A 26,970-nucleotide genomic window follows, 5' to 3' on the forward strand; every position below is an offset into this window, starting at 1 on the left:
CACCTACGGGACCTGAATGGTGGTTTGCGAATTTCCACAGCTGTAACAATATCAACCACAACAAAATCTGCGCTCATTAAGGCGGTCTACAGGAGGGTTTTCGACCCCCCAAAATAGGTATTTACTCTCTTCTCTGAAACTATACACACGACTTTGATGAAACTTGACCACAACCTTCAATCGTCTGCATAGAAAATCTGCCATTATCAAGGGGGATCCATGGAGGGGCGGGGTGGGGGGAGGTGGGGTTGACCCCCCAAAATAGGTATTTGCTTTCTTCTCCGAAACTTCACAAACAATTTTGATGAAACTTGACTGCAACCATCATCTCCTGTGATGGACCAAAGTGTATCGACCGCATCAAAATCTGCAGTCATTTAGGAGGTCTACAGGAGGGTTTTTGACCCCCCAAAATAGGTATTTGCTGTCTTCTCCAAAACTACACACACAATTTCAATGAAACCTGACCACAGCCTTCATCACCTGTGATGTACCTAAGGTTGTTCTTGGCATCAAAAAATTCAGATCTGAACTCATTATGGGGTCATACGGAGGAGGCGGGGGTTGACCCCCAAAATAGGTATTTCATCTCTTCTCCAAAACTACACACACAATTTCAATGAAACTTGACCACAACCTTCATCACCCATGATGCACCGAAGTTTGTTCATGACATCAAAAAACTCAGGGTTGAAGGAGGTCTGTGGGAGATTTGAGTGACATGCTCGGTGAGCATCAGGACAGGCAGTCCTATGTTTCTTATTTATTCTTGTGTTGTTGTGCAATCACAGTTAAAGTTTATTGGCATTTCAACTTCTGTGCAGTTTGACCATAATGCCTTGTCATCCCTTGTAAAATTTGTGGGTGACTCACAATTGTGGGTGACCCTTCAAAAATTGTGGGCAACTCCAACTCACAGACGGCTGTATGAACATGTGGTTCGTTTTTCTGACGCCGATCCTGCTCAACAGATTCTCTCAGCGAAGGAGCCTCATGAGTGGAGGAGGCCAATGGGGCGACCATGTGCTTCGTGGTTGCAGCAGGTTGATCAGCATCTCAAAGAGATGGGGATAGGCCAGGTATCTGCCTGGGGGATGGCCAGATGGAGGCCCCTGGAGTACCAGAGGAAAGTGGATGCAGCGATGCGCTGCTCCGGCGCATGCTCCCATACCTGACCTGACCTGACCTGACCTGACCTGTCCAATGCAAGACCAAATTTTTGTATAAAAATTAATTGTTTGAGCTGATGAATTTGTTCGAAGAAAAATGAGTTTCTCGTTTTTGTAAAGCCAGTGGAACCTTTTATTTTTTTTTCGTATTTTTGCAGGGATACAAAGTCGAGGCTCACGGAAGAGCAAAGTGATAGAGGGGAAGAAGAAAACATTTCAAAAGTATAAACATCCCATTCAAAAAGCAGACAAATTTTGCAGAATTGCAAATTTAACTCTTCAGATGCTTTTGCTATTCACCATCAACAAATCACAAACAAAAGAAATTTAATGTGAAGTTTGTTTAGACAATATGAAGGGGAAAAATACAGATTATTTATATTTGAAATACAGATAATTGATTAAAACTGACAAACAATTAAAGCATAAGCAATCTGTGTCGATCTTAAACAAAAAGAGGTATGTGGTTCTGGTTAGCATAAGCGGTAGGGCAGTGGTCAAGCACAAACTTCTGCAACTCTCTTTCCTTCAATAGCCTGAATATTGAGGATATCGTTGATATCCGTAATACCCCCATCTCGCATTTGTGATGACTTCTTTTACCACAATTATTATTACTATGAGGATAGTGATGGTGGCAATGACTGTGGAAAGGATGTTCAAAAATCTGGCTGTCGATGCATGCTTGGCGGCACTAATGTGGTCATTCATTTGACGGCTGTCACGACACTGGTGGAACAAGGAGTGGTAAGAAAAAAAAATATGCCATCATCGAAACAGGTTTCAAAGTTTCGTGAATTTTTTTTTATTTCATAATACTTCTAATCAACTCCCATATCCTTCATGTAACCTGCTACCAATAGCCAGTGTCACAAATAATTTCCAAGTTGTCTGTTTTGTTTTTTTTTCCAATGTGTTCAGGGACTCCTTGAATGGTTGTCAAATTTTCTCTGTGAGTGGAAACAATGGGTTGCTCCTGAAAAAATTATGTGTCAAGATCATCCTCTTGAAGCTGGTGAGGCAGTATTTTCAGATGGATCATCGTCTTTGTCCACATTAATGACTTTTCTGGTTCCCTGGATAATATTGTCATGGAGTCGAGTCTCCTGGAGTGTCTCCCAATCGAGTCTCCCAAGACCACCGGAGTGAAACACTGAGTGGAGGCATTTTACACATGTGCACTTTAAGCTGCATGGTGCAGTGAGTTAATAATCAAATAATCAGGACTATGCGAGGAAGAGGAAGCGTGTTCAGTTCAATTATAAGTGAATTATGCCGGAGGGAGAATCTGTGGCTTAAAACCACAGTGACCCAAAGCAGGGTTCCAGGCCCCATATTATTCCTAATTTTCATCAATGATCTCTGAATCTCTTTATCTCTTTGTTCATGACTGCAGCCTGTGCCATGGCAGTGGATATCAGCAAGTAGGCAACTACACCCTCATCCATTCAGGAGAGTCACAGCACACCCATGGAGTATCCCTAATACTGGCAAGTGATATGAGTGGCTCATTGATGTTATGGCATCCTGTTTCACACTGTCTCCTTATGGTTCAACATGGCACCCATTCTCTGATTGTGGCATACGCTCCTACCGAGGTCTCTGCAAGTTCAGAGAAAGTCACATTCTATGAAAAATTGGAATTACTTGTGGAATCCCCCCCTCCCCCTCCCATCTACTTTCTCAACAATCCTCTTGAAGAAGTCATTTCATTCAAGCTTCTGAGTCTCACTATCTATCATGACCTTTCTTGGGAAAGCCACATTTCCAAGCAGGAAAAACCACATTTCTAAAGCCAGTCACCGACTGGGCATCCTCCATCGTGCAAGTCCTTACTTGACACCCCTGAGCTCCCGACCACATACAAAGCTTTCGTCCACAGGCTGACAGAGTACTGCTCTCCCTTCTGGGCTGGTGCTCCTGCCTCTCACCTTTCTTGGCTTCATGCTGTGAAAACCAAGGCACTTAGGAACATTGGTATCTCCCACGATGAGGCTGAGTCTTTGGGTCTCTCATTCTCTCACCGCAGGCAGGTCAGTGGTCTTTCTGTCTTCTCCCGTCTCCTCTCCGGCCTTGCCCCCCCCTGCTCTGTCTGAGATATGTCGCACACATATTTACGCAGGGCACTCAAGGTCTGCCATCAACACCCTTCCGGTAAAACCATCAATATCAAGAATCACTGCTCACCTTCACCCTTTCGTTCCTCTTTTTTCCCACTTCTGGAACAAACTGTGACGCTCTCTTTAATCCCACTCTTCCCTCCAGGTCTTCAAAACAGCTGTTCACCATCTCTTATCTTCCCCCATCTAAAACCATGATCTTTTTCTACCCCCGCTAATCCACCCCAAAGCCACCTTTTTCAAATTCTCTGCTTTCCTTCCTGAAAGTCCCTGTCATGTAAGGACCTGAAAGTCCCTGTAGTGTCCATCTTGTTTACCCTGTGTACCCCACCCCAACCCTCTCCCTTCCACTGATATCATGTCTCTGCTCCACAGTTTTTTCCTTCCCTCTTCCGCTCCTCTTGTCTCCTGCTCCCCTTGTTGTACGTTCTGTGTGTTAGCTCTCATACGAGCCTCGACAGTGTATACAAAAAAAAATCGGTCTCCCTCCATGACCAACTTTTGATTCTCGGGGATCTCAGCACATCCTCTGGCACAGATCTTACAGGATTCAAAAGTGTTATCAGGAACTGCGAATCAGGTTATATGAATGACAACTATTTTCGTATGATCTACCTTTGCTCCATAACCTATCTGTTATGGGTTCTTGCTTCAAGACACACATACACAAAGTCACCTGGATCTCAAATGATGCTTACACTCATAATGAACTGGATCACATTTTATCTTGAGATCGTTCAATTTTCAAATCGTATTGGGTTTTTAGAGGCGCCGAAGCTCTGGCAAACACTGACCATAGGTTAGTTGTGGCTGATATCTGACTGCACTTTGTATACCATCGTCAAGCAAGACCTGAGCGACACTTGAACATGGAAGCTTTGGTTCGTGACCAAGAGCTATCTGTCTAATAATAGCATCTCCATCCAGAACTGTTTTGATGCTCTGGGTGAATTCTCAGACAACGTTGAGGAGTCTTGGCCTCTTGTCCATGACACTATCCTCTACAGCATCCAAGACAGTGGGATCTAGCCGGCCACAGAAATGGCCCTCATTGTTGACTGATACCCTGGTTGACTTGGTTGATTGGATATCCCCATGGAAGGTGTGAGAGGCAATGGAGTTCCATTATCACTTCTCAATCTGATCCAGAACCTCCACAAGATACAACAACCTGCGTTGGAGTGGACACTGACATATCACCACCTTTTCCCACATCTTATGGAATTCGTTAGAGCTGTGTCCTTGCTCCCTCCCTCTTCTGCTGCGCCATGGACTGGATGATGTCAAGGTATGCAGATCTGCTTGGAATTTATGTCAGTTGAGAAGTCATCACTGATCTACTCTCTACAGATAATGCTGCCCTGTTTGTGAGAGACCCTGTCCACTGGCCAGCTGTGTTCAACCACTTTCAATCGGTTGCTAAAAGCCAAGGCGTCAAACCCTCATGGCAAAAAAACCAAGGTACAGAATGTTGCCATTGGTCCCTCCCCCTACCAGGACCTATCTCTGGTGTAGTTGTGGAGTCAATGAACCACTTCACCTTCCTGGGCTCCAACATTCATTCATCTGGATACTGCAGCCCTGATGTGTGTTGATGAATCAGCACAGCTGTCCCTGTCATGGGACAATGAGACGCTGTCTGGAAATAGCAACGTCTGAGTTTACCATCAAAGCTCCGCATTTACAGAACATGCATCCTACCTGTTCTCCTCAATGGTTGTGAGACCTGGACACTTTTGAAAAAGGACCAAGACACCTTACAAGCTTTCCATATGCAATGTGTATGTGCATTTTGGGGTTCGATGGAATGACCGAATCTCAACAAAATCATTTTTGAGATCACTACACTTGGCATGATCACACTCGATATCGCTATGACATGCTATTCCCTGTTTGGATATGTCCGCCGTTTAAGTGAACATGCACCAGCCCATATCTCCCTGGAATTTGCCATGGATCTTTATGACTGCCACCGAACTGATCAAACATGGCTCTGTCCTTGAGGATGCCCAAGACTTTCTTGGTTACACCAGTGTGAAAATGAGATTGGCCTTAGCCCATGTGAATGTTGTCAGAAGGCGGAAGACCAACAGTTACGGGGGTCGCTACACCCCTTAGTTTGGCATGCGGATTTTTTAATTGTCATGGTCGGAATAGTTGTGTGCCGTGACATCCCTCATCCTTGAGGCAGGCAGGCTGCAGCCTCTTCCCTCTCGTCATACCTTGGCAAAATCACAAGATGATCAAACACTTGGAATATGTTTGTAAATCCTGACAAATCTCACACTCTCAGTATCTCTCTCCGAAAGGACCATCTGGTAACCCTCTCTCCCTCCATCTACTTTCTCAACAATCCTCTTGAAGAAATTTAGTCATTCAAACTCCTGGATTTCACGATCAGCCTTTGGCTCCCTTACCTTACATCTTGCTCAGCTTGACACCGTCAAAATAAAGGCCTCCAAGATTATTTGAATTTTCTGTGATGAAGTCCATGGGTCTATCACGACGCCATCACAGACAAGTCTCTCTGTCTTTGACCGCCTCCTTTCTGGTCTTGTACCCTCTTCTCTTTCCATGCTTTAACCCCCCTAGGGTTCTGTATGTTCCACCCGTCCACCATCAACCCCCTTTTGGTGAAAATTCCTAAATCCAGGAACACTGCTCACCTCCACCCATCCGTTCCTCTTTTTTTTCCCACCTGTGGAACCAACTTCCACATTCTCTTCAATCTAAATTTTCTCTCCAAGTCTTCAAAACAGCTGTTCACCACAATCTCAGATTGTCCCCAAATCAGAAACATGATATTTTCTACCCTCATTAACCCACCTCAATCCCTCCTTCATCCACATTTCCAACTTTCCCTCCTGAGAGTTTCCTTCTGTATAAATCTTCTCCACCCCATGTATCTTCTCCTACCCCTCATTCCCCCCCCCCCACCCATTGTTTGTCCAAGTCTGCCTCTATCTTGTCCTTTAACTCTGCTGTTTGTGTCCTCCCAGATCAGTTCAGGTACGGGAGCATGCACCGGAGCAGCAAGTCACTGCATCCACTTTCCGCTGGTACTCCAGGGGCTTCCGCCTGGCCATCCCCAATGCAGCGATGCCTGGCCCGTCCCCATCTACTTGAGATGCTGATCAACCTGCTGCAACCATGAGGCATGTGGTCGGCCTCTTGGCCCCCTCCACCTCACTGAGAGAATCAGGTGAGCAGGATCAGTGTCAGGAAAACGAGCAACATATCCATACAGCCGCAGCTGATACGGACTATACATGTAACAAATCTCATCTGAGTCTCTCAGCAACTCCTCGTTGGACAAAAAGTTTGACCAGCGATAGCCAAGGATTCTCCGAAGAGACCTGGTTCTGGAGTTAAGTCTCCATCTCAGATCCTTGATTAGAGTCTAAGTCTCACATCCATTGAGCAAGACCAGAAGCACCAAGGACTAAAAGACTCAGACTTTCATCATCCTGCATTGGTACCAAAAGTGCCACACCTCATGAAGCAGTGAATCCATGACTCCCGAGGACTGACCCAGACATCTATCGACCTCTGGCTTACATCATGTGGAGATATGAATATGCACTGCCAAGGTAAGTGAATCTCTCTGTGACCTCAACAGCTCACCACAAACAGGTACAGATAATATAGCAGCATCCAAGATGCCATTGAAATCCTGGATCTTAGTTTTCACCCAGGAGACCCATAAGCACAGCATCTCTGATTCCTCATTCAGCACCTGGAGGGCTGCCATCAGGATATGCAGTCTCCGCAAAGATGACTGCATCATCTGCAAAATCAAGGTCAGAGATCTTGACATTCCCAAATGATGCAGCAGAGCTTCATCTCTTTGACATCCTCTGCAGAATCCAGTCCATGCAAGCACTGATAAGTGTGTGTGCCCGACTCACCCCTGACAAACCAGCAACAACTGGAAATACGACAGAGATGGAACCACGACACCTCAAAGCACTTCAGTTCCAGAGTATAGTTCAGAAATCAGAATGATCAGTTTGGTGGCTCCCCACAGAGACCGAGAATTTTCAAGAGGACATCCCGATTCACTGAATTGAACGCTTTGCGGAGATAAACATCGGCTGCAAGCATTCCCTGCTGAGACACATGCCTGCGTTTGGTGAGGACCTGAAGAGCAAGTATATGGTTAATCGTTGAACTCTTTGGTGTATGGTGCTCAAGCAGATGATTGCAAACCCTATCAATAATTATCTGAGTAAAGACCTTGCCTGGCACTGAGAGCAGCGTCACCCCTCAGTAGTTGTTCCAGTCTTGGTGATCACCCTTCCATTCCCAGAGAGAGAGACAACAAGGCCCCTCTTCCAGTCAGTTGGGATGATGCTTGTGCTTCAAACAGAGCACAGAAATACATGTGATGACATAAGTACAGCATTTCCACCAAGCTTGAGTTCAGCATGGATGCCACAGATCCCAGGAGCTTTACTTCCTTTCAACTGCAATATTCAACTTCAAGGGTCAGCAATAGGAATATATCCCTGATATCCAACTCAACAGCTGATGTGTCTCAACTCAACAACAGCTCAAGGTAACAAGCCCAGCGGACCTTCACTTCAGACTCCTTTGTCAAGAGCTCACCACTCTCTGCTCTCACTGCAGTGCATCGAGGGACAGGCTTGGATGAACGCAATGCATGGATTCTTCTGTAAGTAGGATGAGAATCACTTGACCACAGGTGATGCTCTACCCCTTCACAGATATCTCGCACATGGACCTCCTTGTCCACCCTCAGCTTCATGAACAGCTCAGTTCTGCCATTAACCCTGGCCCTGCAACTCTGGTCAATGGTATCCAGTGTGACTTGGGAGATAAAGTTCCTCTTCACCTGATGGTGGGTTCCAAGACATCCACCAGCACCATCAAAGATGGTAGTCTTTCTTCAGGATCCCCAAAACACCCAGACCTCCTTGATCCCCACTCAACTTGTTCGCAAACTCCTCAGCTGCACTCTCATTCTTGAGATTGCCATCATCCAGCCGAGGCTGATATGGTACCATTCTCCTGGACTTAAGCTGCAACTTCAGAGATGCTACAACAACCCAGTCGTCAGTAGTGAGGAAATGAGCACTCCGGTGGACCCTGAAATTCAGGACCATCCTCCAGTGACCACCAACGAGTACATGGTCAATCTCACTTGCCACACCACCAGCGTTGGAATACTAAGTCCAGCGATGACACTGTGGGTGCTGCAACCATGAACCAGTCACACGAAGTCCATGACTTCTTGCAAAGTCAAGGAATTTAGTGCTATTCTGGTTCACAGTTCCAGACCCACGGGGACCAACACATGCCTCATTACCATCCCCATTAGTGCCAGTCTATGCATTGAAATCTCCCAAGACTAGAAGAGTATCTCACATGGGTCACTGATCAACCACAGACTCGAGCACGGTATAAAACATTTCTTTCACAGTCAGATCACTCACTTCGGTTGGAGCATATACAGAGACCAGGGAAATGACACCCAGAGAGTGACGAATCCTCAGTCTCATAATACAATCATTGACTGGTGTTACTTTGGTTATCATGGGAGTCACCTTATTGGACAGAGTAACTGGAACTCCTTGGGCATGGTAACCATCAGAGTGGCCAGTACAGTAGTAGGTGTAACCACCCGCCATGATCTCATCACTATCCAGTCTCTGATCTCCAGTCTCCGGTCCTCAGAGAGTGAAACAATACTGATGTTCAAATGCTGGAGCTCAGATGATAGCAGAAACAGGTGATTATCTTCTCTTTGATTGAGGACATTCCGGGCACTCATCCAAAAGGACCACTTTATGTTAACCCGAGGAGACCGCCATCTGGTGGACGACACCTCAGCACCACCCGACACACACCACCACAACCCGACCCAGCAAGTTTTCCTGCTGGTTTTCCTCCTATTATTAAAAAAAAATTTGGGGTCCAGAAGGCTTTTCCCCAATCCCTTATACTGGTGAGCTGCCTTGTGAAGGGAAGCTGCACAGGAGGTACTCCCATGGAGTGAGTTTTTAGTTTTACCATATTTGCGTTTTTTTGTGTATGTTGTGGAGAATAAGTGTTTTACAGTGGCCAAAGTGCAAATTCTGTCGCCAACCTCCAAGAAAAAGGTGACCCAAATGCAGGAGGATGTCCGCAGACACAGTTGGGCACCAGATATGAATGGTCATTGGCTCACAAGGAGCTCCTCCACCTTTTGACAGGTTTTGTTTTTCATCCTTCTGGGTGTCCATATCCATACACCATCCTCACCAGGAAACCTGGTGTGGGAGAGGGTTTAGTCGCTGACAACCCAACCATGAAGCAGGTTTACATGGTTCCTGAGCGAGTCACAGATTTGATCTGTCCTGACTTGGTGTCTCCACCCCCTGTCTCAACTGTTCCTTTTGTTCCGTTGTGTCCTGGTCCGTTCAGTGTGCTAATAACAGCTCTTCCATGAGCCTCAACTATGTACACAAAAATAAAATATTGAATTCAAAAAAAAATTGTTCGGATGTGATCATCCTGGTGCATGAGCAATGTTGCAATCCATAAATCGTATTCTAAAAGCAAAAATACAACATTGATGGAGGAATCGTATATACATCACTCTTACCCTGATGGAAAAGACAGTGGCCACATAACCAAGGCAGAATGCATTGAGAAAGACGAAGTTGAAGAGAGACCAGGCAAGATAGTCATTTGGGGGCTTCGGTGCAGGTGCAGGATTTTGTTCGATATTCACGGAGGTGTGCGGATAGTTGGTTTGTGGTCCCTGGAGTAGATGCATGGTGGCTTGTGAATAGGGGGGGCATGATCCCTGGGGTTGCATTTCCATTCCTGGAAGGAAAGGGTGGAGAGGTTTACATGAAGCTCAGAGAATGATCTGAGACGTGTAACCTTGACGAAGCATTGGATAAACCACATGATTCATCGGATAGGGTAACAACAGGGGATTGGTTTACATTATAAGGACAGATAAAAATACAATAATATTTACAACTGAGCACTTTATATTTCCACAAACATTATATGGAATTATCATATAGAGAATCCCACATATTGAAAATCATATTCTATTCTAATTAAACTTTTAAAGCAAAATCCGAAGCCTGCTCACCCCGATCAATGTTCAGCCTTAATTTTTTGATTTTAGAGAAAATAGATGTGGGTGTTTTTTTTTTTTCATTTGACAAATTGAAAAATCGGAGATCCAGCAAGTGAACCTCATTGATCTCATCCTCATTTTAATTTCCTTTCCCCTGACCCATGATGTTATGAAATGGAGACTTTTAGCTTTTCTCATTGCATATGATACGAATCGATGAGCGCATATTTTTCAAATTTCATGCATTTCTCACTATCGTGTCACATCGAAGTATCTTTAGTGGTTATACAGTGATGTAAAAATGGATTTGTATTTTTGTATGATTATAAAGTAACAATATAACATTGAGCATAACAAGGCTGGCAGGATGGCCTGGAAGCATGCACACTAGTCTCTAAACCATTCTAGCCTGGGTTTGAACCTACGGTCTTATTAAAGCTACAAACTGTCATCCTGGTGCCATGCATGCAGAGCAAGACATCAACATAGATACCATCCCTCAGATGTACATTAAACTGGGTGTCCTGTCTGTCAGCATTAGTTGATCAAAGTTTTTCTTGGCTCAACTAATTCTGTCGATATCAATCACTTAATTGTCTTTCAGTCAAATAAAATACAATTCTCATAATTATTGCTCTTTTTCATTGATAAAAAGGGTAAGTAAATCAACAGAAGAAAGGAAAAGAAAACAGACAAATAAATAAACTTTAAGATGAAATAAAAACGAAACCTTTTTCTTGGCTCTGTTAATTCTGTTATCAATCACTGAATTGTTTTTCATTCAATCAAAATTAAATTAAATTATCTTAATTATTTATCTTTGTCATTGAAAGAAAGGGTAATAGTGGGGCAACTTAGCATAACAATTATGCATTTTGTGAGGAAAGCACCAAATTTGGCACACTAGTATGCTATCATATTATGAACAGATTTGGATATTGGGCCATCTCAAAATTTTTGATGGCAGTGGAAAATGGCTGCCACAGCCATCAGCGGCTGAATTTGAGATGGCCCAATATCCAAATCTGTTCATAATATGATAGCATACTAGTGTGCCAAATTTGGTGCTTTCCTCACAAAATGCACAATTGTTATGCTATATTTAGCTAAGTTGCCCCACTATAAGTAAATAAGCAGAACAAAGGAATTGAAAAACTAGAAGGGCACTCGGTGGAGCGCATACCTCCGCCACGTAATGTCCTTTTCCACGAGAAATATCGAACCCAATACATTTTTGAAATATCATGCTATACAGTACTATATCGTTTTTGGCCCCATCAATGGTGAAGAATCACTTTAAAAAAGAAATAATTATCGTATCCAGATCCGGATTCGGATCTTCAACAAAATTGAATCGATTCGTTCTTGCGACACACCCAACCTGTCCAACAAGTTTCATCCAAATCCTTCCACAACTTTTTGAGATATCCTGCACACAAACAAACAAACAGACAGAAAGGGTTGAAAACATAACCTTCTTCACCTTCAGTGGTGGGGGGAATAAATAATCTTTAAAACAAAATAAAAATGAAACCTTTTTCTTGGCTGAGTAAGGATGCAATGATTCTCCAACTCCTAATGTTCCCTCAATGTGTTGAGAGTGTAATATTGAACCTGTCAATCACGTGTGGTCCGCCCACAGTCCTGGCTCCTCCCTCTATCTCCTGCTTCCTCACAACCACCAAACCACATGTTTACTCACACACTTGTACTTGTAGTTTTCTGGCCATCTGTTTATTACCTTTTGCAAATTCAGCAGAATCTTTGAAATTCCCCTTCTCCCATGTTCTCCGAACACATCACTCACCATTACTCGACTACCTCCAAACCTTTCCTGAATCTTCCTAATCTTCCCACACTTCCCAAGCCTCCTTTCCCTCCCCTATCAGGATCCCTTCTGATTTTGTTGTGGTTGAGATTTTTCCCTCCTGTTTCAATTTAAACTTCATTCTGAATCATGTAAAAATGTATCTTCTGATGCATACCCCTCTCCCCGCCAAATTATCTCTCTCCTTGCCTGTAAATTTGTAAATAAATCAAAAGTTAACGAGAAAGAGAAATCAGAGATTGCAGACACTCGCCAAGACTTGTTTTGTGTGGTGTTTGTGTACTCATGTGTTACGTAATTGATGAGACATAATTAGAACTGCTACTTTATAACTGATGACCGGGTACAAACACACCTGACCCTGACCCACAACGTTTTTCATTGTTAGGTAATTGAATTTACATTGGAGTTAAAATAAATTCAATTCAAATCAAATAGAAGACCAAATGGGTGCAGTCCTGCATTGGAGTAATCAGAAGGAACCCGAACAAGCAAAAAGCAAAGATGAAGTCATCAGGAGGAACCTGGACAGGATTCGGGTTTTATCTGCGACTCCTCTAACCTCAAACCCATCCAGCACAGCCAAGTGAGCGTTTCACAAAAGAAAAGAAAATCAAAATGAACCCAGATCAAAATATATATATATATATATATATATATATATATATATATATATATATATATATATATATATATATATATATAATTCTGGCTGCTAGACCATGCGTCCAATCAAGTTGAAATTTAAAACATGTATTCCCCATCATGACTATATCATAAATGTGAAGTTTCATGTCGATTGATTAAGAGGTTCCAGAGAAAACATTATTTAATATTTTTCTTCAATCCAATATGGCTGCCAAACCATGTGACCTCTCAATTGTTCCTAAACAAAATTTTACACCTAAGGCTTGGGGAACACTTGTGTGAAGTTTTCCCTCGATTTGTCCAGCCATTCTGGAGAAGATTTTTTTAATAGATTTTAGGGTAAATCCAATACGTTTGCCAAACTATGTGACCAATGACATCATATATGTGAACCTTTTGTTCCTCATGGATAGGTGGTCATACGTGTGAAGTTTTGCCTCAATCTGTTTGGTCACTTGAGAGAAGATTTTTGAAGGTTTAAAAATTTTTAAACAACATGGCTGCCGAATCACGTGACCAATTACATCATCAATTTTTTTTTTATGTGGACCATATTATCCCAAGATGACTCTCAAAAAATTTCATACTGATAATATGATGTGATAATATGAAAAATTTCATAACATGATGGATTTTGCATCTCTTGCTCAATTATATTTTGCAGATATCCCAGATGTTGAACCCTGAAATTATCCAGAAGTTTGTCAGGAAATATTTTGAGGGCTGTCAAAGATGTTGACAAGGTCGAGACTTTCCACCATACTTGCCTGCGTTGACTTTTGGTTATTATTACATTTCCTGTGGCATACCTTACAAAATTCTTCAGAAGAAGGGAAATCTGAACCATCTGATAAAATACAGGTGCACAAATGTGGACTCACATTAACCACATGGAAAAGTAACTAATGGTACATTTGTTGTTGTCTACATATGAGGGGTGGAAAAAATAGATTCGTTTTCAAATTTATTAATGAACGAAATCACCTTTTATCTCAACACACTTACGCAATATGTTCTTTCAATGATAAATGTCCTGATAATATAAATCTTCTGACTGCTCCTTCAAAGACTCGTCAACAGTAGACGTCAAGGAGTCATGGTCTTGAAACCGTTTGTCAGGCACGAAATGTTTGTCTTTCATTTTAGTTCCCCGCCCCTCAGACAAGGTCGGAGATGGGGGACATTAGAATGAGCTCCGTCCAACCGACCGATCATCCGTCCATCCCATGTACTTTTGTGTACACGATATTTAACAAAATTCAAGATTTAGCTTTCATATGATAGATACCTATTTCTCATACCACCCACTAGGCAGGTGAGCTAGAGTATCGGCTCTTTTTTTTCTAAACCTCCAGGTAAATCGTTGGACTCCTCAAGTAAATTATTTGCATTTATTTTCTTGAGCTGAATATATTCAATTCTTGTCATGGGTTTTCGAGTCGACTGCCTTTTCACTTTCAACACAACATTCTAGAGGTCATTGCGTTTCATTTCGAGTTTATTTCTCATATTTCATTGTTGAATTGATTACATCTTGCACAAAAAGCATTTTTATTTCATTTTTAGGAAACCTCAATTTGACCTTTGCACCCATCTATTTTATTACCTCCGTCCACCTGGTTGCGTTTGACCCCGATCTGTTACTTGCAAAATCGAAGGTTTTTTTTCAAGTTTATTGATTGGTCGAATTTGTTATTCTGTTTGGCTGTACGTCCGTCTGTCTGTCTGTCTGTCTGTCTGTCTGTCTGTCAATCGTCTACAGGTCACAATTTTAAACCGATCTTCACAAAACTTCACCACCTGGTAAAGTTTGTCAAAAGCAAGAACCCTATTGTTTTTAAGGTCAACAATGGGCAAAGGTCAACAGCTTTGTCAAGTTTTTGAAATCCTCAATTTTCATCTGATTGACTTGAAATTTGAAGAGGAGTTGCATATTTCGTCATCGAGTACAGCCACCAATTATTTTTAAAGTCAAACTCGTTTGATGGATTTCGCAAGTACTGTGCTGTGCAATTTGTTATTCTGTTTGGCTGTCTGCCTGTCTGTATGTCTGTCAATCACCGACAGGACATAATTCTAAACTGATCATCATGAAACTTTACCAAGCTGTAGAGGTAGTCACAACTGAAAAGCCTATTGATTCATCTGAAAAATAATCTTCTGAAATTTTCATCTTAAAAATAATCATTTTTCATCCGATTGACCTGAGCTTTGATTAAGATCATCAATTTTAATCTTAATGAAATGTACAATTTGATGTATGCATGACAACTTTTTTGGGGGGGATAGGGGAAGTGGATTTTGCAAGTATCGTGCTAATCACGATAGCCATCTTGTTTGTTACTTGGCGAAAAAAATATTTCACCAAGTATGTTGCTCTGGAACATTTGTCTATTTGTCTGTCTGTCACATGATTTTTGGCCACAGTTTGCAAGGAATCGTTCTGAAATGCGTTGTCGATGTCGGTGCCAAGGACAGCAACACATGATTTTGGTGAAGATCCGAATCCAGATACACCAATTTTTGGACTGATTCTTCACCATTGATAGGTAGAGCCAAAAAGGATACATAGCATGATGTATCAAAAAGTGGAACATGGATCCGGACGAAACTGGGTGAATGACTTGGGTGTGTGACAAGGAGGAATTGATTAGATTTTTGTGAAGATCTGAATCCGGATCTGGATACGAGAATTATTTAATTTTCTGGATTTGAGAAACACAGCTGACATCGCAATGCGCTCGTGACACAATGGGCTGGCATCGCGATATGCTCGTGTCACCATGGGCTCACGCCACACATGGCTAGCGTCATGATGCGCCACGTCATGCAGGGTTGGCATCACGATGCGCCGTGTCATGCAGGGTTGGCATCACGATGTGCCGCGTCATGCAGGGTTGGCATCACGATCCGCCGAGTCATGCAGGGTTGGCATCACGATGTACCGCGTCATGCAGGGTCGGTATCACGATGCGCCACGTCATGCAGGGTAGGCATCACGATGCGCCACGTCATGCAGGGTTGGCATCACGATGTTCCACGTCATGCAGGGTTGGCATCACGATGCGCCAAGTCATGCAGGGTTGGCATCACGATGCGCCGCGTCATGCAGGGTTGGCATCACGATGCGCTGAGTCATGCAGGGTTGGCATCACGATGAGCCGCATCATGCAGGGTTGGCATCATGATGCGCCGTGTCATGCAGGGTTGGCATCACAATGCGCAGTGTCATGCAGGGTTGGCATGAGGAACCGCATCATGCGGGGTTGGCATCACGATGCGCAGTGTCATGCAGGGTTGGCATCATGAGGAACCGCATCATGCAGGGTTGGCATCAGGATGTGCCGCATCATGCAGGGCCGGCATCACGATGCGCCGCATCATGCAGGGTAGGCATCACGATGCGCCACGTCATGCAGGGTTGGCATCACGATGTGCAGTGTCATGCAGGGTTGGCATCATGAGGAACCGCATCATGCGGGGTTGGCATCATGATGCGCTGCGTCATGCAGGGTTGGCATCATGATGCGCCGCGTCATGCAGGGTTGGCATCATGATGCGCCGCGTCATGCAGGGTTGGCATCATGATGCACTGCGTTGCATTCTATACGGTTGGCGTTACGTTGCGATGAGTTGTGCAGGGCTGGCATCGCGATGCACTGCATCACGCAGGATTGGCGTTGCATTGCGTAAGTTTGGCGTTACGTTGCGATGGGCTGCATTGTGCAGGGTTGGCGTTGCATTGCATAACCTCCGTAGCAGGGGTAAATGCACAACCTCCGACCACCTTTGGTGGTGGAAGTAATGATACCCTGCAATTTATCGAAATTAACAGAGTTAAATAATGACTTTTGGTCACATACACAAATCACACTTTTTTGAAATATTGCAACGATCAGAAATGCTTCTTCGTGGTGGTTATATAATTGTAACCCCCAGCACAAGATTCATCATGGAAGTGCAGTCACGATCATCGTGCCGATTGGTCGCCATGGACTGGCGCATTCCCTCCAAGCCCTCCTCACCCATCCGCTACCGCTACCTCTTGGATGTGAGGGATCTCTGGGTTGCTCCTGAGGCTGGGAGGACGACCGACTGTCTCCGTGCTCCATACTGCATGGGGTAAGGTGTTCTATAAACTCTCGTTTGTTCTTTTTTTTCTAGGATGATGTCCTGTGACACACCATGGCACAATATTTAGAAACATCGTGTACAGGGAGTGCACATCACATTTGCGAACATACTTCACTGCATGAGAGACAATAGATATCAGGTACGTGATGAGATACCATTGACCGCTCATGGGATTTTCATTTTGCAATCACAATGCTAATTGGCAATGAGGCAACAGTTGTCAGTGCTTTCGCATGCCGAGCTCGCAGCAGCTCAACCTGTTCCATCACAGGATGGAGCCGCACATATTAACACCTCAGCGTTTTAATAAGGGCAGGAGCAATTGAGTCGTTTGGAAGCTTCCCTGTACAAACATTTCACATTCATTCACTCGTTCACAGTCCCTGTGTCTGGCCCTGAATGCAGGGGAAGGCCTTGATGGACAAAGCAAGGGGATAAAATGCTTATCCAATGTGGGAGCAGATGCTGCATGATGCCATCTGTTGGATTAATTATTATTAATTATTATTGTGAGTCTGCATATGTGAATGGGATTCAAACAATAATTTGTTTTTCTGGTTGCATTATTAGAGTAAGTTGGAGTAACGAAAAACTATTTAAAAACATGTTTTTTTTTTTGCATGTTGTGATTTTGTGGAAAAAAAAAAAAAAACTGTGATTTCTTTGTTCTTGGAAATGTTGCACAATTATCACCGCATCCCTTTCCCCACTCCAAACCCCATTTCTCTTCCTCAATATTAACCCATCCCCACCCGTGCACCTTGGGTGTTTCTCAGCCATGAATCGGGCAGATCAGCAAGATGTCAGCGGATGCCAAAGTTTTGAATTCATGGGAACCGAGGTCAGCATTATAATTGTAGTTTTGCCCCAAAGACCAATTACGTTATTCTGCTTATTCATCTTTAAAGTGAATGAATAATGTTGGCTGATATTGCTAAAATCGTGCGGTGTCATTGAAGTGGTCACATGACAGTATTTGTCAAAGTTTTCATCGTTTCCAAGATTGAGAGTTGGAAAAGAGGTTGGATGGAAAGGATCCGTGGTTTTTGGGAGCGAAGTGACCGAGAGTCTCTCTAAATGCCTTGATGACATTCAGGCATGGCTGATACGTAGTAAGTTGAAGCTGAATTCCAGTAAAACCACATCCTTCATAGCTTCTTCACCTAACCACTTTCAAGAACTTTGTACCTTAATAAGAGTTTCAGCTTCTGAAGGTCAGGAAATCTCTCATTTCCCTTCCATACAAAATTTAGGAGTGGTTTCATCATGGCATGAGGATGTCTGATTAGCTCACACAGTTGCGTCGCTCTTAATTGGCAGATCTGTAATCTTAATCCCATCAGTAAGTATATATGAATGGCGATATTGTTATAATGTTGTTCATGCACTCGTGATCTCGAGGCTGCATCTTGGTAGTTCTTTACTTTGTGGAATCACTAAACAGCATTTGTATCGATTACAGAAAGTGCAGAAAAAGTGTGGTCACCTGATCTTTCAGCAACCTAAATGGTCCAAAATAGCTCCCATGTTAATCCAATTACACTGACTCCCAGTTACAGAGAGAATACAATATAGAACAAGAAAAAGAGCAATCAGAGATTGCAGACCCTCGCCAGGACTTGTTTTATGTGGTGTATTTTGAGTGGCGTTTCTGTTCTGGTGTGTTACGTAATTAATAAGTGACTTGATTAGAACTTGCACTTTATAACTGCTGGCAGTGATGACCGGGTACCAAGACGTCCCACTTTGATGCAATCCCGGTTTGATTGGACACCTGACCCATGACGGTTTTTATTATTATTCAATTAAATTTAGAATGGGATTAAATTTCAATAAAATGGAAGACCAAACAGGTACAGTGCTGCAGTGGAGTAATCAGAAGGAACCCAAGCAAGCAAAAAGCAAAGATGAAGTCATCAGGAGGAACCAGGATAGGATTCACATTTCAGCTGTTACTCCTCTACCCTCAAACCCATTCAGGCACAGCCAAGTGAGCCTTATTCAAAAAAAAAAAGAACCCTATGGCAAAGCGCATGTAAGTGGTTAGTTACCACTGTTTCAAAAATGTCAAAAAATGAAGTTTGTTCCATTGCCTTCTCACTACATTTTCCTGAAAGTGTAAGTCTAACTGAGTTCAGAACAAAAAACCGTATAGCTTAATTACATATATATACCAAAATATGATACTTTGAAGAAGGGGTACCTATTCAGATGGTTTTGCGAGTTTTCAATGAAATTACCTAATTTTTCTTTTTTGGCAAAATAAATGAAGGTCATAGTATGTAACTTATTCTAGCAACTAATCTAATAATCAAAATACCAATTTCTGGGATTATTAAGAAATAATACATACTGTACCTATTTTTTTTATTACTGCTCCATTCGGTGACTGTCAGATGCTGAGAAGCACTAATAGAGAGATTTATCGAACAAATTCTTGGATGTAAATTTTCAATTCAATCAATTCTGGGAGTAACAAAAAGCTCTCTAAATTCTCCAAAACTGTTTTAACTGCCTTCTAAATTAATAAAATATTTTTTAAATACCTGGAAAAATATTTTAAATTTTTTTAAAGAAAATTAATTTTTTTTATCAAATTCAAAAAAGTGTGACGTCCAGTCAGACAAAAATGCAAAATTACTCTAAACCAAAGCCATGCATGTTTTCAATATTTTTAATACTATTATATCTATATCACTGTGCCCCATTTGTAAATAAATTTTAGTGAAAATAATCTGATGCACAGAAGAATAAAAGCGTTTTTTTTTTTAAACGTGACGTACAGTCGGACATTTGGGTTGGAAAGTTCGGTCAAGCCGCTGTAATTAAGTATCTACCCAGATCATCTCAATTTTTTTTACATTGATTAATTATTGGTAATAAGTTGAATAATTTAAGACACGTAAATATGAGTTATTGATAAACTAGTCATTTTGTTAGGAGATTTCATAGTCCCAGGCTCTAAAAGGGCAATAAAACAAGAAAAAATAAAAATATGCCAGAATGTGCATATATCCTGCGAATCCACCACTGACCGACAAATGCTGATTTTCTCAGACGGTGGGTGACAACCTTTTTATTAGATGAGAAATTTCATATAGAATGTTTTATCTGTTGTATTTTTTGCATGGTCTAAGATATGTCATATTTTAAGGTGAAACAAGAAAAAGGCCAATACTGGGCATGTATATTCAATAAAAATTCTGTAGATTCAGTAACATACATCATAGACCCATGAACCTATATATTTTAAGGTCCTATGGAACACTGTCTGTGCAATGAACCAAATTTCATGACCAGTAGTAGTCTTTGTGACTTTCAAAAATGCCACTCAAGTCAGGGTATGCCCTAAAATAGGGGTGGTAACCACTTACATGTGCTTAGCCCTAATCAAAATAAATAAATAATTCTGGCTGCCATACCATGCATCTGATCAAGTTGAAATTTAAAACATGTATTCCCAATCCCTACTCTATCATAATTGTGTTGTTTCATGTCCATTGATTAAGCAGCTCCAGAGAAAACATTACTTAATATTTCTTTCAATCCAAAATGGCTGGCAGACCATGTGAACCATCAATTATTCCGTAAAAAGCTTTTACACCCAAGGCTTGGAGAACATTTGTTTGACGTGTCCCCTCGGTCTGTCCATTCGGTCTGGAGAAGATTTTAATAGGTTTTTGGGTACATCCAATATGGCTACCAAACCAAGTGACCTTTGATGTCGTGAACCTTTTGTTCCTCGTGGATAGGCAGTCATACATGTAAAGTTTGGCCTCGATCTGTTCAGCCACTTCAGAGAAGATTTTTTAAGGTTTAAAAAAAGAAACATGGCTGCAGAATCACGTGCCCGATGACGTCATCAAAAATTTATATGGACCATTTTATCCCTCGATGACCCTCAACAATTTTCATACTGATCCGATGTAGCATTCTAAATATGCAATTATGACATCATAAAGAAGGCACCGATGATGTCATTTAAAAAATCACTTATTCCCTGTGAGGAGTACTTGCAACATGCCAAGTTTCAATGCTTTCCTTGGTGCAGTTTCAGAGATACAGAGGTCCAAAGTTTTTGGGGTTTTTTTCAACATGGCTGCCATACCATGTGACATATGACATCATAATTATCATTCGAACAAATCTACAAGAGTAGTTGCTCCAATGGTGAAAAATTCGTCTCAATCCGACAAGCAGTTGTGGCAAAAAAAAAACCCACTGGAGTTCTGTGCGGACAAACAAACAAAGACAAACAGACAAAAAGGACCAAAATGCAAGAACCTCTCCTTCGGCGAGAGTAATAATTCTTTAAACTTCCAAGTTCTTGCCATCTTATCTTCCAGCATACATCTCATCATGTTTTGCACAACACAGGACATCTTACTTACTTTGTTCTACAGCAGCTCCTTCCATTGTTGTACATGCATTCCACAAGAAGCTGGTCTATAATTCCTTTCAATCAATTGCCTTAAGGATTTGGAACAAATTCCCAATTTCAATGAGAGATAAAAGGACATTTTAATCTTTTTAAAAAGTATCTGAAAACTTATTTACACCCTTCTGTGTCACTGTTTTTCATCCCCCTCTCCCCACTCCTCTTCTCTCGCACTTTCTCTCAGTGCCTTATGTACATTGGCAAAAGGCACCATATAAATACAGCTGTTACCCCATGCACACAGCACAAAACAGGGTCAAAGCAATTGGATCGCTATGTCTGTCCATCAGTGTATTTCTATGATCGAGGACAGACTTAATTTTAAATTTTGAACACTGGAGAACACGAATCGGAACATGAACCTGCAGTTTAGCAGTACTTTGGCTCTGAAGTTGGCAAATTGTATGGAATCTCGTTCCGAGTGTACTATGAAGGCACCCCTGTTTTGATGCAGCCTTTTCAATTAATGGAAAATTTGAGACAGGGTTGTAGTTAATTCTTCCTTGTCCAAAGAAAGGCTTCTCCAAAACTGGAGTCATGATAGAGAGGATCTCAGAGTTTCAGGAAACTTGAACTTTGTTTGTATCCGTTAAGTCCAGATACGTGAATGGATTGCTCATTTTCTAAAATTTGGAGGTATTTTCTAAATTCATTGGAAATTCTAATGCTTCATTCACTCATGATTTCAATTCCGATCTGTGCACGATCGCCAATCAGACTTTTTTGTTTTTTTCAGGGTTCCAAGATGGAGCATTTAGGTGAGCAAGAACAGACCAGAGGAAACGTTTATTTCGTTTCTTTTGAAATTAACAACTGCTTTTTAAAGTTTTCACCATTTATGTAATGTGTTTTAAAAATCTAGAGTTATCGATATTATGCATTTGTAACTTTCAACTGGCAGATTTGTTCGCGTACTGATCTGCTTCGAGCACCTCTGATATTCTCATTCTCACACAATCCCACGATAAAGCTAAACACCGCCATTTTTAGGCCACAAAACTACCCGAACGCATACCGGAGCTGGTCAACAGTTTGATGCATTTCAAAAAGATCTGCTTGACAAACCAACGGGTTTTACGATCGATGAGGGCTCCCGAGGGCCGTAAATACGAGGCCGTGGCTGCCAGTAGAAAAAAAGTCCACAAACCCTTGCAGACAATAGCACCGCAGTTGGTGGTATCCAGCGAACCCACAAAGTGGGCACAAATTGGGGTTTGCACACTAGCAGCACAGGTTCCCCCGCGTACAATGACACGTGCAAGGCATGTGGCTTTATATTAAGGGTCACTGGGCAAAATATTTCCAGAAATCAAAGTGCAAGCAATGCAGAAGCATTGGCAGTGCAACCCGTCTCGCAGCAAAACAAAATTGCATGGAAGAAGCGACAGATCAAAGAGCCGTGAAAGTTCCTGGCACTTGTACATCATGAGAGATGATCAACGGACGACCGAGGAGAGGGATACGATGATGAACAAGTCCAGGAAGACTTGTTCTCTTCCATCACCATTTCCGATCTATGCACGGCCCCCAGTCAAGCCATATAGAGAAGACGAACCTTTCACCACACTAGATGTCATCTGTCCTCAGCTCTGAGGCCAGAAACACCTCAATACTGAGGTTGACATTGGTGCCAGTGCAAACATCCTTACTCTCCGAATTATCAAACAGATGAATGGTGATCTCTGGATGACTCTCACCCAACCAGCAAGAGTAAGGATCACAGCCTACAACAGTTCCGAGATCAGGTTCCTCGGTTGTACACGCATCATGTGCAGATACAAGGATCCAAAGTGTTACAAAGAAAGATTATATGCTGTGGACGTACTTGGCCCAGCGAGAGCCAGTGTCCCCATATGCAGTAAACTGAAGGTTGTTATGATCCATACCGTCAGTTCACCATCAAACTCAACAGATCAAAAGCCAAACCCACCACCTTCACTGTCCACACAATGATAAGATCAACCTTCATCACCTCAAGTGACATCGAGCTCACCAATTAACTCTATAGATGACCTCAAACGACAGTTCTCAAAGAAATTTAACACACTCAGAAACTTTAGGCTACAACACATCTCCTCATCAAAGAAGATGTCAAAACAAGCGTCGATGCTCCATGCAAATGCACCATACATTTGAAGCCCAAGCTGAAAGCAGAACTTAAAATGGTGTCACACACCATACAGATTGGTGTAGTTCCCTCACCATTAGTAGCAAGAAAGATGGTTGTTTGAGGCTATCTCTGGACCACAGGCGTCTTAACAAGAGTCTCACAAGACGTCCACACAAGATACCTACCTTGGAAGAGCTCAAACCAGGATTTAACAAGGCCAATTATTCTCCAAGTTGGATGCAAAAGTGGATTACGAGTCAGTTAATTTAAATTCTAGATAAAGAATCCCATGAGCTGATGACCTTTCGCACACTATTGAGTCAATATTGTTTTCAGTGACTTCCCTTCAGTCTATCTGTAAGTCAGGACATCTTCCTGCAGGGTATATACATCATCGAGCGAGTTCCTGGGTGCATGGGGATTGCTGATTACATTGTTGTCCACAGTCTGACCGAGAAGCTCGACCTGATGAGAGACAGTTAAAAACAGAGGCTTTCGACTCATCTCTGATGTGAGGGCAACACCTTTGTACTTTGGAATCACTGTGGGAGATGACAACAATGTTGAGAGTTTCGATTCCAAGGATCGCAGCAGAGACAGATGTGATGCTTGGGCACCAGCAGATAGGAGAGTGTTCCTGATTATTCAAGAAATGACTTTGAATGACAGAGATGCCAAATCTGCTGCTGGCTTTGAAGGTCATCTTTGTTCGAGGTCAGCTGCTGGTGTCAAGTATTTTCTCTTTTCAACACAGCTTCACTTTGGATTCTTTCCCAGTCACTTATTTCTGGACATGCTGTGGCTCTCAGCAATGGTTGGAGACCTCAATTCTTAAACAAGAGGTTATAACCATCTCACTTGACATATCTCGGCATTCTCCCTGGACATCTTCCTGGACACAGTCTGGCATCCTCTTTTGCTTGCCAAGTTTGCTGCTTGTGACATAAAAAGTACCATCTTTGTACATGGCTTCTCATTTCATCGCCTGATGCAGTGAATGCGTTACGATCAGTAGAACCCTCTCCTCTCCTTTTGTTGTGGAGCCTTTAGTTCCACAAGCTAGCCTGGTGTTGGTTTAGTGGTTAGGGTGGCTGGCTTGGGATCTTAGGGTCCTGGGTTTGAGTCCTGTTCGCCACTGAATTAACAACAGGTGGGGTTGACTCAGCCTGTCATCCTTCTGGGATCGGCCAAATGAGTATCAGTGTATTCGTGGAGGGGCACCTTATCAGTGGCATAGTTGCGCCCCAACAAAATGATAGCTACCTGGCAGCCAAGCTGCCATATGCAAGAAGAAGTCCCACAAGTCAGTCTCTTGAGCACTCTCTTGTTCCGCATCAACATTTGGAACTTTTCTGATGCTCTCAAAGACTCTATATCTTCCTTTTTTGGGGGGGGGGGGGCAGGGTGGATGACTCTGCATAAGCCTGGTGTTAGCTTCGTGGTTAGGGTGGCTGATTTGGGATATTAGGGTCCTGAGTTCGAGACCCGTTGGCTGCTGAATTAATACCAAGTTGGGTTGACTCAGCCTGTCATCCTTCGGAGGTCAGCAAAATGAGTACCAGTGTACTAGTAATAGGGACAATGCATCAGCGGCAAAGCCGTGTCCCTAACCAATGATTCAACCAGTAGCCATAAGACTGCACTTAAAAGAAGAAGAAGAAGAAGAATCCATATCGTGTGCACCACCCCCATCCCATTGACAAACAGAGTGCCACTGGACCACTCTGCCGATCTGGCATCGATAAATTGCTGGGCTAATTAAAGGAACCTGTCTTTCAATCCTGGAAAATGTCACAGTTTCTCTCTGTTGTCAGGGAAAGATTGTCAAATTAACCCATCTCCTTCCATGGTCAGCCACCAGAGGAGATTCCATCTTGTGAGGGCTCGAAGTTCAATGCATGGAACCTCCTCCAGTGGCTGACCATGAAAATAGATGTGGCAGTCAGGATGAAGAAATTAGTAACGTCACTGAAAACAACACATTGCCTGCCAAGCCAGCTGAAAACATTTTGCCTGGGCAGCTAACATAATAAATGGCATCTGGTGTTGGGTTACTGGGATATTTGAATAATTTTCCCCTGAGTGAGTCGCAACATTCTTTCAAGATAGAAGTGCAGCATCATAGGGAAGCTTTGCTGTAGTATATTTGTGTAGGGTCCTGATCATATCAGCCTCGGGATATGATCTGGCCAAAACTGGTTCTACTTTATAGTGAAGGCCAAGCACTCCAGAGGTTGATGACAGAAATTAAATGTCATTTGCTTGCCAGTTATTATGGAGGGACAAAGTAAGAATATGAATCCATTGCTCTTTATAAAAACATGTTCCAAGGTCACCATTGTTACCTTTTCTCTCCAGATCAACAGAGAGTGCAGAATTGCCTTGCATGTCTTCCAGGGCGAAACTGGATGGAAGGGTTGGGTGTGAGACAAGGACGAATTGATCATATATGGGTGAAGATCTGGATCTGGTGACAAGAATTTTAAAAGTGATTCTTCACCATTGAGAGATCGGGCCAAAAACTATATATATATATATATATATATATATATATATATATATATATATATATATATATATATATATATATATATATATATATATATATATATATATATATATATATATATATATATATATTATCTCACAAAAGTGAGTGAACCCCTCACAAATATGTAAAGAATTCAGTGTAACCTTTTAAGCAGTTGTGCTGGAAGCAAAACCTTAGAGTTGATGACAGAGTAGACATTCTGCAATATGTCTGCAGGCACAAAACTGCCATTCCATAAAAACAATGTGGCATGTTACAAATATTTCTGAAAGAGGAGGCAATAAAAGTGAGTTCTCCCCTGCTATTGTCTGTAGAAGAAGTAAGTCAAGCATGGTAAAACAGCTTCCATTTTCTGCATATTAAAGTCAAAGAGTGTTAAAGGTACAAATATGTACCAAACAAAACACACAATGTCCAGAGAGCTGCAACCTCCCTGGTATGTTAAAAGTGAAGAAGTGTACTCAATGCACTAATTGTCTATCTGCTTGCTGAAGAAATAATTGCATAGGAAATACTGCACCAATCACCATTGACAAAGCAGCATGGCTCCTCATGGTAAAGAGCTCTCGAAAGATGTCAAAGATCGAATCGTTGCCGACATAAAGATGGCCAAGGATACAAGAAGATCAGTGCTTCTTTGAACGTAAACCCCAACACCGTGGCCAAGGTCATCCAGAGGTTCTCCAAGAAGCGTACAACAATGTGTTGCGCTCGCCAGTGCAGACCAGCGAAGATGATTGCATGTACTGTTCGTCAAGTTCATAATCTAGTCGTTCAAGACAGACGACAAAGTGCCGCCAAGATTGCTGAAGAGATTTCTCCAGCTTCTGGCCAGTCTGTTAGTGTGCAAACCATATGTCGCACACTCCATCA

At 42.4% G+C, this 26,970-nt stretch overlaps 1 protein-coding gene and 1 long non-coding RNA gene across 2 annotated transcripts in view; one reads left to right on the plus strand and one right to left on the minus strand.

Annotated features, from left to right (window-relative positions):
* LOC147009832 (uncharacterized) overlaps positions 1-26,970 on the plus strand; it is a 63,636-nt gene that overhangs the window by 31,146 nt on the left and 5,520 nt on the right. Inside the window, exon 2 of the long non-coding RNA XR_015052969.1 lies at positions 16,804-16,986. This is a non-coding gene — a long non-coding RNA (uncharacterized LOC147009832). The remainder of the gene's footprint in view (positions 1-16,803; positions 16,987-26,970) is intronic.
* LOC147009833 (interferon-induced transmembrane protein 3-like) lies at positions 1,153-26,906 on the minus strand. Its single transcript, XM_085862634.1, has 4 exons — positions 26,625-26,906; positions 25,892-25,950; positions 9,897-10,120; positions 1,153-1,898 (listed from the first exon to the last, which is right to left on the minus strand). Exons 1-4 carry the CDS (start codon positions 26,639-26,641, stop codon positions 1,698-1,700), a joined length of 501 nt encoding a protein of 166 aa, XP_085718760.1. The 5' UTR covers positions 26,642-26,906; the 3' UTR covers positions 1,153-1,697.

This window comes from Eptatretus burgeri, chromosome 17 (assembly GCF_056783735.1).
Source record: "Eptatretus burgeri isolate ZD-2024b chromosome 17, Ebu_testis_v1, whole genome shotgun sequence".
In the NCBI taxonomy this organism is placed as follows: Eukaryota; Metazoa; Chordata; class Myxini; order Myxiniformes; family Myxinidae; genus Eptatretus; species Eptatretus burgeri.

Excerpts from the sequence above, each read along its gene's own strand:
- LOC147009833 (XM_085862634.1), bottom strand. Across the intron at positions 10,121-25,891 it reads TGTTGATCTGGAGAGAAAAG|GAATGGAAATGCAACCCCAG; the intron begins GTAACAATGGTG and ends CTTTCCTTCCAG. Across the intron at positions 1,899-9,896 it reads CCACTGTCTTTTCCATCAGG|TGTCGTGACAGCCGTCAAAT; the intron begins GTAAGAGTGATG and ends TTGTTCCACCAG.